Source organism: Acinonyx jubatus, chromosome A1 (genome assembly GCF_027475565.1).
Source record: "Acinonyx jubatus isolate Ajub_Pintada_27869175 chromosome A1, VMU_Ajub_asm_v1.0, whole genome shotgun sequence".
NCBI classification, from domain to species: domain Eukaryota; kingdom Metazoa; phylum Chordata; class Mammalia; order Carnivora; family Felidae; genus Acinonyx; species Acinonyx jubatus.
In genome coordinates, this window is record NC_069380.1 from 186182220 (window position 1) to 186198310 (window position 16091).

The 16091-nt window shown below is 36.8% G+C and overlaps 1 protein-coding gene across 1 annotated transcript in view; it reads left to right on the top strand.

Moving 5' to 3' along the window:
• The window catches only part of RNF145 (ring finger protein 145), a 57937-nt gene that overhangs the window by 17119 nt on the left and 24727 nt on the right, over positions 1–16091 (top strand). The window contains exon 4 of the mRNA XM_027033326.2: positions 11816–11907. Within this exon, the coding sequence (XP_026889127.1) occupies positions 11816–11907 (92 nt within the window). The remainder of the gene's footprint in view (positions 1–11815; positions 11908–16091) is intronic.

Consider the following 16091-nt stretch of genomic DNA (forward strand, 5'->3'; position numbering starts at 1 on the left):
AGAGTATAATGCAGTAGTTAGAGTATAGGGTTTTCTAAGTCATCATTTTCGTGTACAGATGCGTGCCTGGCCATCTAAGAGTGCTGCATTTTTTAGATAAGTGGACAGGTAATTGGGGCGTTTCAAATTCCATGTTCTTTATTTACTACTCTATAACCTCAGTGTCACCAGAAAGATAGGTCTCCGTTTTCTTACCTGTAAAATGTTGATAATATCTTACGGGGCTATCGTAAAGGTTCAGTAAGGTAAGGCATTTAAAGCTCTTAGCATGATTTCTGACATACAAGTGTTCCGTGAATTTTTTCTTTTTTTTTTTTAAAGTTTTTTATTTTAATTCCGGTATAGTTAACATCAGTGTTATGTTAGTTTTAGGTGTACAATATAGTGATTCAACAATTCTATACAGTACTCCGTGCTCATCATAAGTGTACTCTTAATCCCCTTCACCTATTTCACATCTCCCCCCACCCACCTCCTCTCTGGTAACCATCAGTTCTCTGTAGTTAAGAGTCTGTTTCTTGGTTTGGCTCTCTCTTTTTTTCCCTTTGTTCATTTGTTTTCTTAAATTCCACATATGAATGAAATCATATGGTATCTGTCTTTCTCTGACTTATTTCACTTAACATTATACTCTCTAGCTCCATCCATCTTGTTGCAAATGGCAAGACCATTCTTTTTTTTATGGCTGAATAATATTCCATTGTGTATGTATATACCACATCTTCTTTATCCATTCATCTGTGACACTTGGGCTGCTTCCATAATTTGGCTGTTGTGAATAATGCTGCAGTAAACATAGGGGTGCATATATCCTTTCGAATTAGGGTTTTTGTATTCTTTGGGTAAATACCCAGTAGTGGGATTACTGGGTTGTAGGGTAGGTCTATGTTTTTTTAATGTTTGTTTATTTTTGAGAGATAGGGAAGGAGTGCGAGTGGGGGAGGGGTAGAGAGACAGGGAGACACAGAATCTGAAGCAAGCTCCAGGCTCTGAGCTGTCAGCACAGAGTTCGGTGCAGGGCTCAAACCTACACACACGAGATCATAACCTGAGCCGAAGTCAGAAGCTTGACCCACTGAACCACCCAGGCGCCCCAAGGTAGTTCTATTTTTAACTTTTTTGGGGTTTTTTTGTTTGTTTGTTTGTTTGAAAAACTGATCTTTTTTTTTGTAATTTATGAAGAATTCTGTCCTAGATATCCAATTAGAGTATCAACTACAGGATCTTTCAGATTCATCAGTTGGAGTAAGATCCCAGTTGCCTAAAGTTTCTGAATTATGAACTACTTTTTTTTTTTTTTTTTAATTCTCAAGTTACTTAACGTACAGTGTAGTCTTGGCTTCAGCTGTAGAACCCAGTGATTCATTTTGTACATATGACACCCAGTGCTCATCCTAAAAAGTGTCCTCCTTAATGCCCGTCATCCATTTAACCCACCCCCGACACCCCTACCCCCATTAACCCTCAATTTGTTCTCTGTATTTGAGTCTCTTATGATTTGCCTCCCTCTGTTTTAATCTTATTTTTCCTCCCCTTCCCCTATGTTCATCTCAGATTCCACATATGAAAGAATTTCTCAGATTCCGCATATGAAAGAAACCATATGAGATCTGTCTTTCTCTGACTTATTTCGCTTAGCATATCCTCCACTTCCATCTCGTTGTTGCAGATGGCAAGATTTCATTCTTTTTCATCGCTGTGTATTATTCCATTGTATATATAAACCACATCTTTATCCATTCATCAATTGATGGAGATTTGAGCTTTTTCCATAATTTGGCTATTGTTGATAGCACTGCTATAAACATTGGAGTGCATGTGCCCCTTCGAATCAGCATTTTTGTACCCTTTGGATAAATTCCTAGTAGTGCAATTGCTGGGTCATTTTGTGAACACTTGATGTTTCTTGTATTTTTGATTTTAGACATTCTGACAGGTGTGAAGTGATACCTCACTGTAGTTTTGATTTGCATTTCCCTTCTGGTGAGTTATGTTGAGCATCTTTCCATTTGTCTGTTGGCCATCTGGATGTCTTCTTTGGAGAAATGACTATTCATGTCTTCTGCCCATTTTTTAATTGGATGATTTGTTTTTTGGGTGTAGTGCTTAGTGAATTTTAACTAACATTCTTGTGTCTTGTTTTTATTACGCAGCCATGTTTTATGAGCATTTTCCTGTGTGTCATTCTTTAAAAAAAGACTTTTCAAATCTGTATTATGATATAGCTATATAATGATAGCCTTTTAGGTTGATGTGATTTCTTTGATTAATCATCAAAATCCTAAAGTTGAAGGTAGAGCTATATTAGTTATAATTCTGGGTGAGAAAACAATGATACTATCCTTTCCCTCATGCTTTTTTGGTTTCCATGTGGTTTAGTGGTGTCGTGATGAAAGTCTGTAGCTCTATTTTTATATACTGTGTTGCCATCCAGGCTTTTTTAGAGATCAGAATTCTGTTATATAAAGATAAAGGTGACTGTGACCATGTCAGGGTTAAAGGAAAGCCTTTTTCTGACCATTCTTCTGGTGGCAGTTTTAACTTTTGATTTTTAGTTTGTGGGAATTTTTTTTCTAATGTTTAGAGTTTGTTTTTATTATAAGATCAAACTTATTTAAAATAGTAAAAATAATTATAATAGAATTTTATAATAACACACATAAAATACAAAAACATTTTTTTTTCGTTTTGATCCTTATCCCAGTCCTTTGGGATTTATAGAAGAAAAAATTGAAGTGGGTGATTGGTGGGAAGGAACAGTCTCAGACTTTAATTTGAATGTAGGTTTTCTAATTGCTAGTTTAGTCCTCTTAGGGAGACAGCATGGTTAGTGGGAAGAAAATGAGTTTTAGAATCAGACTGTGTATGAACTAGTTCCCTACTTAGTAAAATATATTACCTTGGCAAGTTGTTTCTTTGAACCTATAAAGAAAGATTATGCCTATCTAATGGAGTTAGTTTTGATATTAAACTAACAAATTTCAAGAAATGAAATATTTTAGTATTTCTTTTCTTAGTATAATATTTATTACATGGTGCTGTCTCACAAAAGGTTAGTAAAGATGTGTTATCCTTGATTAATCATAATATGTCACATTTATAAATATTGAGGCTTAAACATTACATTTATAAAATATTAAGGCTGAAGTTTTTAGTTTTAAAAAGCATAATTGTTCACATTTCATGTAGCAACTTTATAGCTAACCTTTTTTTTTTTTAAGTAACAGTTTTATTGAGATATAATTCACATACCTATTTAAGGGACACAGCTCAGTGGTTTTAGTACACTCACAGAATTTTACAGACCATCACCACACTTTAGTTTAGAACTTTTTTTTTTTAATTTTTTTTTTTTTAACGTTTATTTATTTTTGGGACAGACAGAGACAGAGCATGAACGGGGGAGGGGCAGAGAGAGAGGGAGACACAGAATCGGAAGCAGGCTCCAGGCTCTGAGCCATCAGCCCAGAGCCCGACGCGGGGCTTGAACTCACGAACGGCGAGATCATGACCTGAGCTGAAGTCGGACGCTTAACCGACTGAGCCACCCAGGCGCCCCTAGAACATTTTCATCACTCCAAAAAGAAACCCTGTACCTGTCAGCAGTCACTCACCATTTTCCATTAATTCCCTTGCCCCCAGCCTAGGCAACTGTGAGTCTATTCTCTGTCTCTATGGATTGGCCTATTTTGGACATTTCATACAGACATATACAGTGTGTGGTACTTTGTGCCTGGCTTCTTTTAATTAGCATGTTTTCATCCATGTTGTAGCAATTGTATCAGTATTTTGTCTGTCCAAATCGTATTCTGTTGTATGAATATTACCACATTTTGTTTATTCATCCATCAATTGATGGACACTTGGGTTCTTTCCACGTTTTGACTGTTACGAATAGTGCTGTGAACATTATGAGTAGGCTTTATGGACATGCTTTTTTTTTCTTGGGCATATACTTTGGGGTGGAATTGCATTTAACCTTTTGAGGAACTGCTATACTAATTTTCTGAAGTGGCTTCAGTATTTTACATTTCTACCAGTAGTGTGTAAGGGTTTTAGTTTCTCACATCCTTGCCAACACTTGTTGACATCTGTCATTTTTAGTATAGCCATCATAGTGAGTGTGAAGTGATTATTTCATTGTGGTCTTGATTTGTACTTCCCTGATGGCTAATGGTATTGAGCATCTTTTCATATGTTCATTAACCATTTGTAAATCTTTTAGAAAAGTATTTATTGGGATCCTTTGTTAATCATTTAACATTATTATTATTTAACATTATTTAATCATTATTATTATTATTATTATTATTATTATTATGCAGTTGTAATACAACTCAGTTCTAGCTAGATACAACTCCTTTATATAATTATACGATTTACAAATATTTTTTACCATTCACTCTAGTCTGGTTATATCAAGACAAAGTGTAGTATGGTTCTACAAAGGAGAATCGATACTTGGATAATTTAAATAATTAACTTGGTACTTGAAAAACTGGCTATAGGATAAGTCATTTGGAAATATTAATTTCTTAAATTGAAAATTTCATAAGCTTTTAAAAAGCTGAGTTTCTATTTTCCCTTAAGACATGTATTTAAGAAATAATGAAGCTAATTATCCTTAAGTGAATAAAAACTTGTTTAGAGTATGTCTAGAATGGATATAGCTTTTAGTTCAGAGAAACTAAACTTTTGAAAATTCATGGCCATAGTTGGTATAGTATGAACATTTAATATTCTGTTTAAGCTTATTAGAATTTGATAAATTTCAAGTTCCTTAATTCTTAAAATTACTAAACTGTGCTTCTCATTTTGAGTGATGTAAGGAATGTATTTCCCAGTATCAATCCTACTTTAAAATTGAAACTATCCAGTGGATTATTTATCGGGTGTTAAGTTCTTTGTAGATTTTGGATACTAGCCCTTTATCCAGTATGTCATTGCAAATATCTTTTCCCATTCCGGCGGTGTCCTCTTAGTTTTGTTGATTGTTTCCCTTGCAGTGCAGAAGCTTTTTATCTTGATGAGGTCCCAATAGTTCATTTTTGCTTTTAATTCCCTTGCCTTTGGAGATGTGTCGAGTAAGAATTTGCTGCAGCTGAAGGCAAAGAGGTTGTTGCCTGCTTTCTCCTCTAGGGTTTTTTTTTTTTTGTTTAAAAAAAAATTTTTTTTAATGTTCATTTAATTTTGAGAGAGAGAGAGCAGGAGTTGGGGAGGGGCAGAGAGAGAGGGAGGGAGACAGAATCCAAAGCAGGCTCCAGGCTCTGAGCTGTCAGCACAGAGCCCAACGCAGAGCTTCAACCCACAAACTGCAAGATCATGACCTGAGCCAAAGTCGGACGCTCAACCGACTGAGCCACCCAGCCGCCCCTCTCCTCTAGGGTTTTGATGGTTTTCTGCCTCACATTTAGGTCTTTAATTAACATTTTGAGTTTATTTTTGTGTATGGTGTAAGAAGGTGGTTTAGTTTCATTCTTCTGCATGTTGCTGTCCAGTTCTCCCAGCACCATTTGTTAAAGACACTGTCTTTTTTCCATTGGATACTCTTTCCTGCTTTGTCAAAGATTAGTTGGCCATACATTTGTGGGTCCAATTCTGGGTTTTCTATTTTATTCCATTGGTCTATGTGTCTGTTTTACAAGAGACTATGAAATACAGAGAACAAGCTAAGGTGGGGGGAATACAGTGATGGGCATTGAGGAGGGCACTTGTTGGGATGAGTACTGCTGGGTGTTGTATGTAAGACAATTGGACAATAAATTATATTCACACACAAAAATAAATAAATAAAATTGAAACTATCCAGAACTACAGGGAAAAAAGAAAAACTATAACTGACATGACCATTCCTATGAGGGGTGTGGTCTTGGTTTACATCACAATTTTTTTTTTGTAAATGTTTTAAACTCTAATATTCTTAAATTCTTTGTTTTATTAGATTTATGAACTATCATATCAGTTTTGTGTATGTATAATTTAAATTAGAGCCCATGGGTTTCACAAGATTGAAAGCATACTCCTTTTCATCCTAGTCTTGGGTATGTAAGTGTTGTTTCAAATGTAAAACTTTCCCAAGAGTTATTTATGTGTGAAATGTAGATAATTAGGTCCCCATTTCATGAAAGTTTGTCTAATTTAAAGTTTCTGTATTTCAGGACTGTTAGCATTTTGGGCTAGGTCTTGATTTGCTGTGGGGGCAGTCTTGTGTATTACAGAATGCTAACTTGCCTCTCTGTGCTCACTAGTTTGTAGAGCACCACTCCCCAGCAGTGCGGAAACCAAAAAGCACCCCTAATTGCCAGTGTGATCTCCTGGGGAACAAAATTTTCCTCAGTTGAGAACCACTGCTATTAGATAAAGGAATTGTTAAAATGAATTTTATCATTATATACTTAAAATTTAATTTTGACGGGAATAAAATTGACCCATTTCAGTATTTGATATGTTTTCTTCTTTTGAACATTATCAGATCCAGACACTAAATATTTGAGTAGGGGATCAGAAAGCAGCTAAAGAGAGGGGCAGGGTGGCTGAGATGATTTAAATAATTAAGCCCTGAGTAAATGAACTATTATTATTCAATTACTGGTACATTTCTTAGGGTGTAGTAGGTACTCAGATCCAGGGGTTGGACATCTCAGTATCTGGGATCTCTTAAATTGAGTGCAGTGCCTTTTGTTTGCACATATTCCATAAGATAACTTCAAGGGCTCACAGCTTTATTCTCTGTAAAAGTAGATTAGGTTTCTTTGAATTAAACCGTTTGAAAGCTTTTAAGTGGCCAGAATGTACAGATTGTTCCTAGGTTGTTCAGGTTGCTTAAGAGAGTGTTACAAGGTCAGTTGGTGAATTGGTAAGCTTCTAGGTTTTATTGTTGTTACGTATTCTTTATAACTTGTATGCTTCTCTTTATAGCAAGTATTTTCCTAATTGCAAGCTATCCTTGAGGCCCTTTACATGTATCTTACACACTCCTCAGACCCAAAGCAATTTCAGTCACTGGAGAATAGGCTATCATAGGGAACTAGAGAAGTAGATTTTCAAAGTGTTTAGTTTATTAGTGCTCAGGATTGATGTCAGTATTGCACAAATCGCACAAATGAAAAAAGTTTAGGAAGGGAAAGATTTAATTCAGTTACAAGTAGATGGCAGGGATTCTTGCTTCCTACCAACTTAATACATTTTACTGTTTAAATCTCCTAAATTGAAAAATCAAATACTGGGGGCGCCTGGCTGGCTCAGTTGGTGGAGTGTGCAACTCTTGATCTTAGGGTTTGTGAGTTTGAGCCCCAGGTTGTGTGTACAGATTACTTAAAAAAAAAAAATCTTTTTTTTTTTAAAGTTTATTTATTTTGAGAGAGAGAGCATGTATGTGCAAGCAGGGAGGGGCAGAGAGAGAGGGAGAGAGAGAATCCCAAGCAGGCTTCATGCCAATGTGATTTCCCACGAACCATCAGACATGACCTGAGCCGAAATCAAGAGTCAGATTCAGATGCTTAACCTACTGAGTCACCCAGGTGCCTCCCCACAAAAAGTAAATCTTAAAAAAAAAACAGAAAACAAAACCATATACTGCTTTTGAACATTTCATCTGATTCAGTCTTTTTTTTTTTAAGTTTTTTTTTTTTTTTAATTTATTTATTTTGAGAAACAGAGAGGTAAGAGAGAGAATCCCAAGCAGGCTCTGCACTCTCAGCACTGAGCCTGATAGGGGGCTTGAACTCAGGAACTGTGAGATCACGACCTGAGCTGAAACCAAGAGTCAGATGCTTAACAGATCAAGTCACGCAGGTGCCCCTGATTCAGTTGTAAAACAGTTACTAAATTCTATTAAAAATTAGAATTTCATGGCTATTGCATCAGAGTAATTTTTGGACTAAAATGACTCATGGAATTTTGGATAATTCCTTCTCTGGATTCTTTTTATTTGGCTTTCTATCTTGTTTATTTATATTGTGAATGACCCACTTTGTTGAGAGACTAGTAATGAAGAGTTTACATTGTCAGCATGAGATGCCGGGAAGTTGTTCATAACTTGGAGATCTTTGTTCAGATACTGATCCATGTTAAAGTTCTCTTGTATAGTTTGGGGTGCAACAATGCCCAGATTCTTCTTTCAAAAGGGACAGCTCAGTAGTGGCTCCTTGGTGAGACCAGTAGTTTAGCCCTCACCAAAGCCACTGCCCTGGCTCTGGCAAGCCAAGCTCAGCGGGACCAAAGAGGGACTACAGACTTTCTGGCCCTGGCCGTCTTTCTTGAGGTGGGGCTTATTGATGAGTCAGCCAGACAGGAAAGATTGTGAAGGACCATCTTGAGAGACAGGAGTGGAGCAAAGGAGAAAGGGTCTGAGGTACCTTGAGAAGATGTTAATTTCTGTGGTAGGATGATTGTTCCAGTAGCATTGAGGAGGGGTTGCAGCATTGAGGAGAGCTGTTCTCTTAGGGTTCTAGAGGAGGGCAGCCCAGAGAGCTAGTGGTAAGAAGCTGTTCAACACTGTGGTGTTGTCTTTAAGGCCTAATGGTTGATTATTCTTTTGGAAGGCAGATCTCCCTTAGTCCCTATAATTTCACTAAATCACAAAGTCACGAAATACGGAGAGTGAAAAAGAGAAAAAAAATCATTCTATATTAAAAATTTTTTTTTTATATTTTTATTCATTTTTGAGAGAGAGACAGACAGCGGGAGCAGGGAGGGGCAGAGAGAGGAGACACAGAATCCAAAGCAGTCTCCAGGCTCTGAGCTGTCAGCACAGAGCCCAATGCGAGGCCCTGAATTCACAAACTGTGAGATCATGACCTGAGCTGAAGTTGGACACTTAACCGACTGAGCCACCCAGGCGCCCCTCATTCTATATTTTTATAGCATTTATATCACAATTATAATTATTATTGTAATTGTAATTATATAATTGTAATTATTATTAGTATTAATCTAGTAATTGTAGGTCTCTCTTCCTGGTTTGTAAGCTTCATGCTAACAGGAATTGTTACTTTCCTGTCTACTGTAGTATTCCCAGAGGGTAGCAGTGTGCTAACAACATATTATGTATATGGTATATTTTTGTGAGGCCAAAAAACATGGAGAATGTTGATTTTCCTTACAGGTTTTGTTATGTAAAGTCAGAATTTAAGATTAGAGGCTCTAAAGAAGACAAAGAAGTGCTAAAAAATAAACTAAAGTAGGCTAGGAAATAATGCAAAACAATTAACAAATGTCTCGGCAATAAGAAATTCTAGAGTAATGGGTTTGCTGAGTTATATATAAAACATCAGTAATATGATGACAAAAGCAAACAAGGGAGAGAAAACATGTCAAGGAGACCAACTCTGCAGTTTCCACCCCCCACGTTACTAGGAAAGATTTCCTGGGCACTGAACCCTTCGGGGACACCTTTTGGCTCTTCCCCTTGGGGATGGAATTCCTGTAGTCACCCCATTCCCTTTTTATTGAAGTGAAATTCACATAAAATTAACCTTTAAAGTGAACAGTTCATTGGCATATAGTACCTTCATAATGTACAACCATCACCCCACGATAAAACCCAGTACATATTAACGTCTTTTCCATTTTCCCTCCTCTCCCCTCCCCCTCAGCCCCTGGCAAGCATCAATCTGCTTTTTGTCTTTGTGGGTTTCCCCTCTTTTAACTGGATCTGTTGGAGAAGGATATGAGATGGCCACAAAGAAATTATTTGCCTTCAGAGGTCTTGGACTCAGAATTAGAGCTCTTTTAAATACGAATTTATTTGGGGGCGCCTGGGTGACTCAGACTGTTGGGCGACTGACTTAGGCTCAGGTCATGAGCTCATGGTAAGTGGGTTCAAGCCCTGCATCAGGCTTTGTGCTGACAGCTCAGAGCCTGGAGCCTGCTTCAGATTCTGTGTCTCCCTCTCTCTCTACTCCTTACTCGCCTTGTGTTCTATTAAAAATAAATAAAGACTAAATAAACTTTTTTAAAGATAAATTTTTTTCTTTAATAGCATTTTCAAAGACTTCATAAATTTTAAGTGATATTTATATGTGTATTTTATTGTAAATTTCGTAATTCTCTTAATTCTTCAGTTTTTTGTCCTAAAACTTTGTAAAATGTAGTAATTTTATGTTGGTGGTTATCTAGTAAGATAGCATTCAGATATTTATATGTTATTTGCATGTGTAGCATTTGTACTTCTCACAGGGTTTTGAGCACTGACCTCTGGACTGAGTAATCCTTTGTTATAGGGCTGTCCTGTGCACTGGAGATAGGATGTTGTGGCAGCATCTTGGCCTAGGTGCTCGGAGCACCCCCAACCCTTTAAATTGTGACAGCTAAAAATGTCTTCAGACAGTGCAAAATGCCCCTTGGGGTCAAAATCACCCCTGGTTGGCCAGCACTGCATTAAAATCATTCGTCTTGAGGGGCGCCTGGGTGGCTCAGTCGGTTAAGCGTCCGACTTCGGCTCAGGTCACGATCTCACGGTCCGCGAGTTCGAGCCCTGCGTCGGGCTCTGGGCTGATGGCTCGCAGCCTGGAACCTGCTTCCGATTCTGTGTCTCCCTTTCTCTCTCTGCCCCTACCCCGTTCATGCTCTCTCTCTCTCTCTGTCTCAAAAATAAATAAACGTTAAAAAAAAAAATTTAAAAAAAAAAATCATTCGTCTTGAGAATTTCAGTAAAAAGAGACTATTAATATATTATTTGTTAGAAGTGGTCATCATAGAGTGATAGAGGAGAATTACTAAATCTCCCATGAATTTAGGTCCATTATTGATTTTTGTAAATTGTCCCCCAAACTGCTTCTGTTCATAAAACTTATTTTGGTTTTTTGACAGTATTCTCCTTTTGGATTATGTAAGGGTCATTTCTTGTTTGGCTATGCTACACTAAAGGAATTCAACTTGATTGCCTAATAGGAAGTAATTTCATGGAAAAAGTAAATATAGCTGTGGGTTTGTTCAGAAATACTGAAACATTCAGATTCTTTTAAATACAGTGGATAAAGCATTCAATAATTGAAGAAAAGGAGAATTTTTTTACACAGTTTCCTTACGATGATGTCAAAAGAACTTAACAGTCTTCTAGTATTACTGTTTTAACTTGCTGATAAATTAAATTCTCCCTTTTTGTGCTTCTTGGCTGTGCACTGAAAGTTCTGTTTTCTCAGTGTGGAAAGACTTTTTTTTTCTCTACTTATTTCTCAGTAATCACATATCATTTAACATCATTTAAATTTTAAAAGGAATATTTGATGTGATTTAAAATTTGATTCAAAATAAATCTGTAGCCTACTTTATTATAAGTCTAATTATAGATTCTTGATAGAGTTGAAAGTGACAATTTTTAAGGATTGTCCTGTGAGCCAGTTTTCTACTTAGTTTGTGATTTTACCTATAACTAAGAATAATTGGGGATAAAACTTTGGGGAAAGTAAGATAGGTGGGATGGTGGAAGAGAGCCAAAAGAGGGGAAATTTGATGTAATATTATTGGGTATTATCACTTAAGTAATAGAGTTGAGGGATGGTTTCTCAAATGTTTTTTTACTGGGAATATTATTTAACAAGGCCATGGGAAAAAAGAAAATCCCACAGAGTAGATTTTTGGCTGTCTTCTCTGCATAGTAAAATTCAGATGCAGTAAATTCTGATCCATGCGTGGAAGAAGGAAATGAAGACCATCTTTACCTAGTTTTTTATACCTAAAATTTTCCTTAATGTAGATGTGGAAAGAAGTGTTATTAACATAATATGCTTTTTATAAGAATACTGTGCTTTAGTTGCTTTTCTTTTCCATATGTGCTTGTTATGTATCTGTTATTACCATTTTATTTATTTAGGGACTACGTCAGGAGTGAACTGGAGTCTGCCTATGAAGGACCAATGTATTTAGAACCTCTCTCCATGAATCGGTTTACCACAGCCTTAATAGGTAAGTATTAGAAAAGAATTGAAAGTGTAGGTGGAGACCAACCTTACTTATTATTTTTTTACATGCTAATAATCATACGTAGCCTATAGTTGCTTGTGCTTTTTTAATGATATTTTAACGATTTAGAAGGTTAATTTTTAAATAAAGCTAATTATTATTTTATAAGATTAAAATTAATTATGTAATGTCTTTATTGTTGAGAGCCATCACTGTATTCAAAAATAAGTTGCCAGAAATGTCAAGAACTTGAGACCTGATTGAAATATTTAGGTAGTAGAATGTTAAAAATAGGAGTGTTAGCTAAGACCCAAAAATAATATAGAGAGTCCCAAGTGATGTACTAGACCCTGCCTACCATGCCGGAATTATACAAAAGGAAGTGAGAGAAAATATATTTTATGACTTTTACACTCACCCATATAGAGGGTCTTGCAAAATTAAATGTTGGAGATTAAGGAGAATTTCTTTAGAGAGCTGTTTGCTCTGAAATACCTCCCCAGCCATTCACATTTAGAGAAGTCAGCAGAAGACCATTTGGAGAGTCACATGTCTTCTGCGGTTTAGGGGGGGGATACTGTGAACTGACCCACACTTTGAAAATCTAAAGCTGCACCATCCAAAATTAGCCACATATGGGGTACCTGGGTGGCTTAATCGGTTAAGTGTCCAACTCTTGATTTCAGCTCAGCTCATCGTCTCATGGTTTGTGAGATTGAGCCCCACGTCAGGCTCTGTGCTGACAGCGTGGAGCCTGCTTGGGATTCTCTCTATCTCTGTACCTCCCTCACTCTTTCTCTCTCTCTCAAAATAAATAAGCAAACATTAAAAAAATAAAATTAAATGTAGCTATCGAGCTCTTGAAATGTGGCTAGTCCAAATTAAGATACACTATAAGTGTAAAACACACATACCTACTTTCTAAGACTTAGTACAAAAAAGGATGCAAAATGTCTTTTTTTTAATGCAGATTGAATGTTTTTATATGATAATCTTTGGGGTATGTTATATATATTTATTGTTAACATATATATTTATGTGTATATATATATGAGTGAGTTGGCTTGCTGTGAGTTTTCTGACTATGGGCATAGTGAAAATGTCTTTTGGGGTTCTTTTGTATCTTCTAATCTGGGTAGGCAAAGGATGTTAATTTCTTGTGAACTAGTTAAGGGCCCCAAGAGTCTATGGGATTTTTTTAGGTCTTTCTAAGAGGGACTTTAGAAGGATAAGGCTCCAACAGGGATTGAACCTCCAAGAGTTCAGCAAAGAACCAGAAACAGCCAGAGGAAGGGTACATAACAAATACTAAGGGTGGGAGAGCCACCGTGATAGGAACAATCTGAGAAGAACCCATAAAAATGCTCAAGAGAAAAGAGGATAAGTTTTAAGTGTTCCCGCTTCAGGGAGCACCAACACCCAATCTCTGTAAGAGCATAGTCCAGTAAGAATTTCCTACTACCCACTCTCCTTTCCTACATGCTTCAAGCCTAGGTAAGTCAGGAAGAGAGGGCAGTGGTGCTGGCATAGAAAGAGGGCAAAGCCTGCCATAACTTCTTCATCCCCCTCACAGTTGCAGGTTTTCCATCTATAGTCCCATAGGAGGCCTGAGCTAATGTAAGGGAAAAGCCTGAACTAAATCAGTTTCAGAGTTTTAGTCATTGTTCAATTGGGACTGTGTAACCTAAGTTAGATTAGAAAAGTTATAGGATCTGGCTTAGGGGCAGGAGAACACTAAACTTCACAGAGTGGATTTTAAATAATTTTTTAATGTGTATTTATTTTTTGAGAGAGAGAGAGTGAGTGAGTGGGGAAAGGGCAGAGAGAAGGAGAGGAAATCCCAAGCAGGCTCCACGCTGTCAGCACAGAGCCCGATGCAGGGCTTGATCTCACCAACTGTGAGATCATGACCTGAGCTGAAACCAAGAGTCGGATGCTTGATAGACTGAGCCACCCAGGAGTCCCTTCACAGAGTGGATTTTAAAATCATTTTCCTTAGGATTTGCTTAATAACGTTCTCTTTTCCTTAGCTTACTTTATTATATAAGAATATAGTATGTATTACATATGACATACAAAATATGTGTTATGTTATTGGTAACAATTCCAGTCAACAGTAGGCTGTAGGCTTTAAGTAGTTAATATTTGGAGAGTCAAAAGTTATGCAAGCATTTTCAACTCTGCATCCTTGAACAAATACATTGTTGAACAATGTTGAACATTGAACAGCCCTTGCATTGTGCAAGTGTCAAGTGTATTTGAAAGGTTATATTTGAAAGGTTAAAGAGCTCGTAAGGTATTATTTTTTATTCCGTGATGGATGCAGTATAGTACAAACTTGAAACATTTCCTTAAATTTTTGCCATCAGTGGTTATGATACTCTGTTTACTCAGCTAAGATTCAATTAATTGGAAATAAAATCCATAAACTGTTAAGCACTATATTTTCTTCCAATTTGGATTTTAAAGGTACTTTCTATTTTCTTCTGTTTCATTAATGAGCTTTTAATGAAAAACTGAGTAATATTAATATGCCATCATTTCTTAGAGTTGCAGACTTCTGGGAGCTATTTCTAATAGTGGAATCCTGAAATCCAAAGATTACTTTGTGATTTTGATTTATTCAGAATTCCCAATTGGAATAGGCACATCAATTTAAACAACTTCCCGTTCTTTTGGAGCTATAGGAAAGATTTCTGCTCCTTCCTTTTTTCACCTAAATAGGAGAAGTGGTCTTCTGTTAAAGAGAATCATAGCATATGAGTCATAGTCTTCTCTGAAAGAAAATGAAGTCTGCAACCCCAGAGTTGAGCACTGAATGTGTTGGCATAGATTTCGGGGAATTTTCAGAGTGTAGAGGAAGTTTATATCATGCTGAACGGGAAATTTAAATACCATAGCTGTGAGTACAGTGAAAATAAAATGTGTGAGAGTGAACATTCCTAATTATTCCTAGCATTAAAGCATTTCCTCTGAGTACTTTCTTTTCGAGTTTTTGCTAATTTTTTAATCAAAGAAATACGCTTGTTTTTAAAAGTTGAGACCTACCAGTTTTATGATAAACACTGGCTCTCTTCTGTACCACTCTGTTCCACGTTCCTGTACCAGCTCCCCACAGGCCTCTCCTTTCTAGTCACAGCTGTGTTGGCCCTGCTACTTTCTCTCTTGGCCCTCTCTAGAAATCCTGTGAACTGGGTAATGTTCCTCCTACATTGACCCCCTAACTTTCTTACTGTTCTATTTTCCTTTTTTTCTCCCCTCTCTGTCTTTTGTTTAACTTTCTGAGATTTCCCAACTTTATCTTCCAGCCCTCTTATTGTACCTTTTTTTGTTGTATATTGTTAATATCCATGAGCTTGTTTTCATTGAAGTTTCTTTTTACTGTGAGAGTCTTTTTTTTATTTCTTAGGTATATCACTTATCTCTTTGAAGCTTTCTTTTATTCTTGAATTATCCATTTCCTCTGAGATCTTTTTTTCTGTTTTTTTTGGTGTTTGTCTTTCATGGGATAGTAGTGTTTCTTAAGCCTGGATTTGATTCCTGGTTATATTTGGTAAAGATTTATAAATACTGATTTCTAGGCCTCATCTGAGGCTGACTAAACCATAAATTTTATTTAAATATCTGGAGGTCCTTAGCTGATCATTTGTATTAAAGTGAGTTAAGTTGTTGATTAGAATCTTTTTAGGGCTTACCAACTGGTATGTTTCACAGTTGATGTTGAAGTGGGATTGGCTGTTTTTGAGTATTTGTATGTCTTTTCACTTGGACTTGGTCATTTTCCCCACATAGGAATCTTTGTATTCCCTGTAGGGGAGGCTGATGTCAGTGACTAGAATGGGTAACAATAAACATGGCAGCATGTTTGGATATCTAGAAAGATTTCATCTCTCAGGGTGCAGACTTTTGTTTTAATCCCCTCTTTTCATTTGGGCATCTCCTCTCTGCTCAGGGCTGTGCATGGTCATGTCCAGGTGCCTGTTGCAGTCTCTCCAGTAAACCTCAGTCTTCCCCCCAGGGTGGGGAAAAGAGTAATGGCTTGGCTTAAAACCACAGTTCGTTGCCTCCTATCTCTTTGTTTTCTGTGCTCTAAAATGTTGTTCTCATATCTCACTTGGTGGCCACTCCTCCTGTTTTGTTTTGCTTTTATTTATTTTTTTTTAGTATTGTGGGTTTTCCTCCTTTTA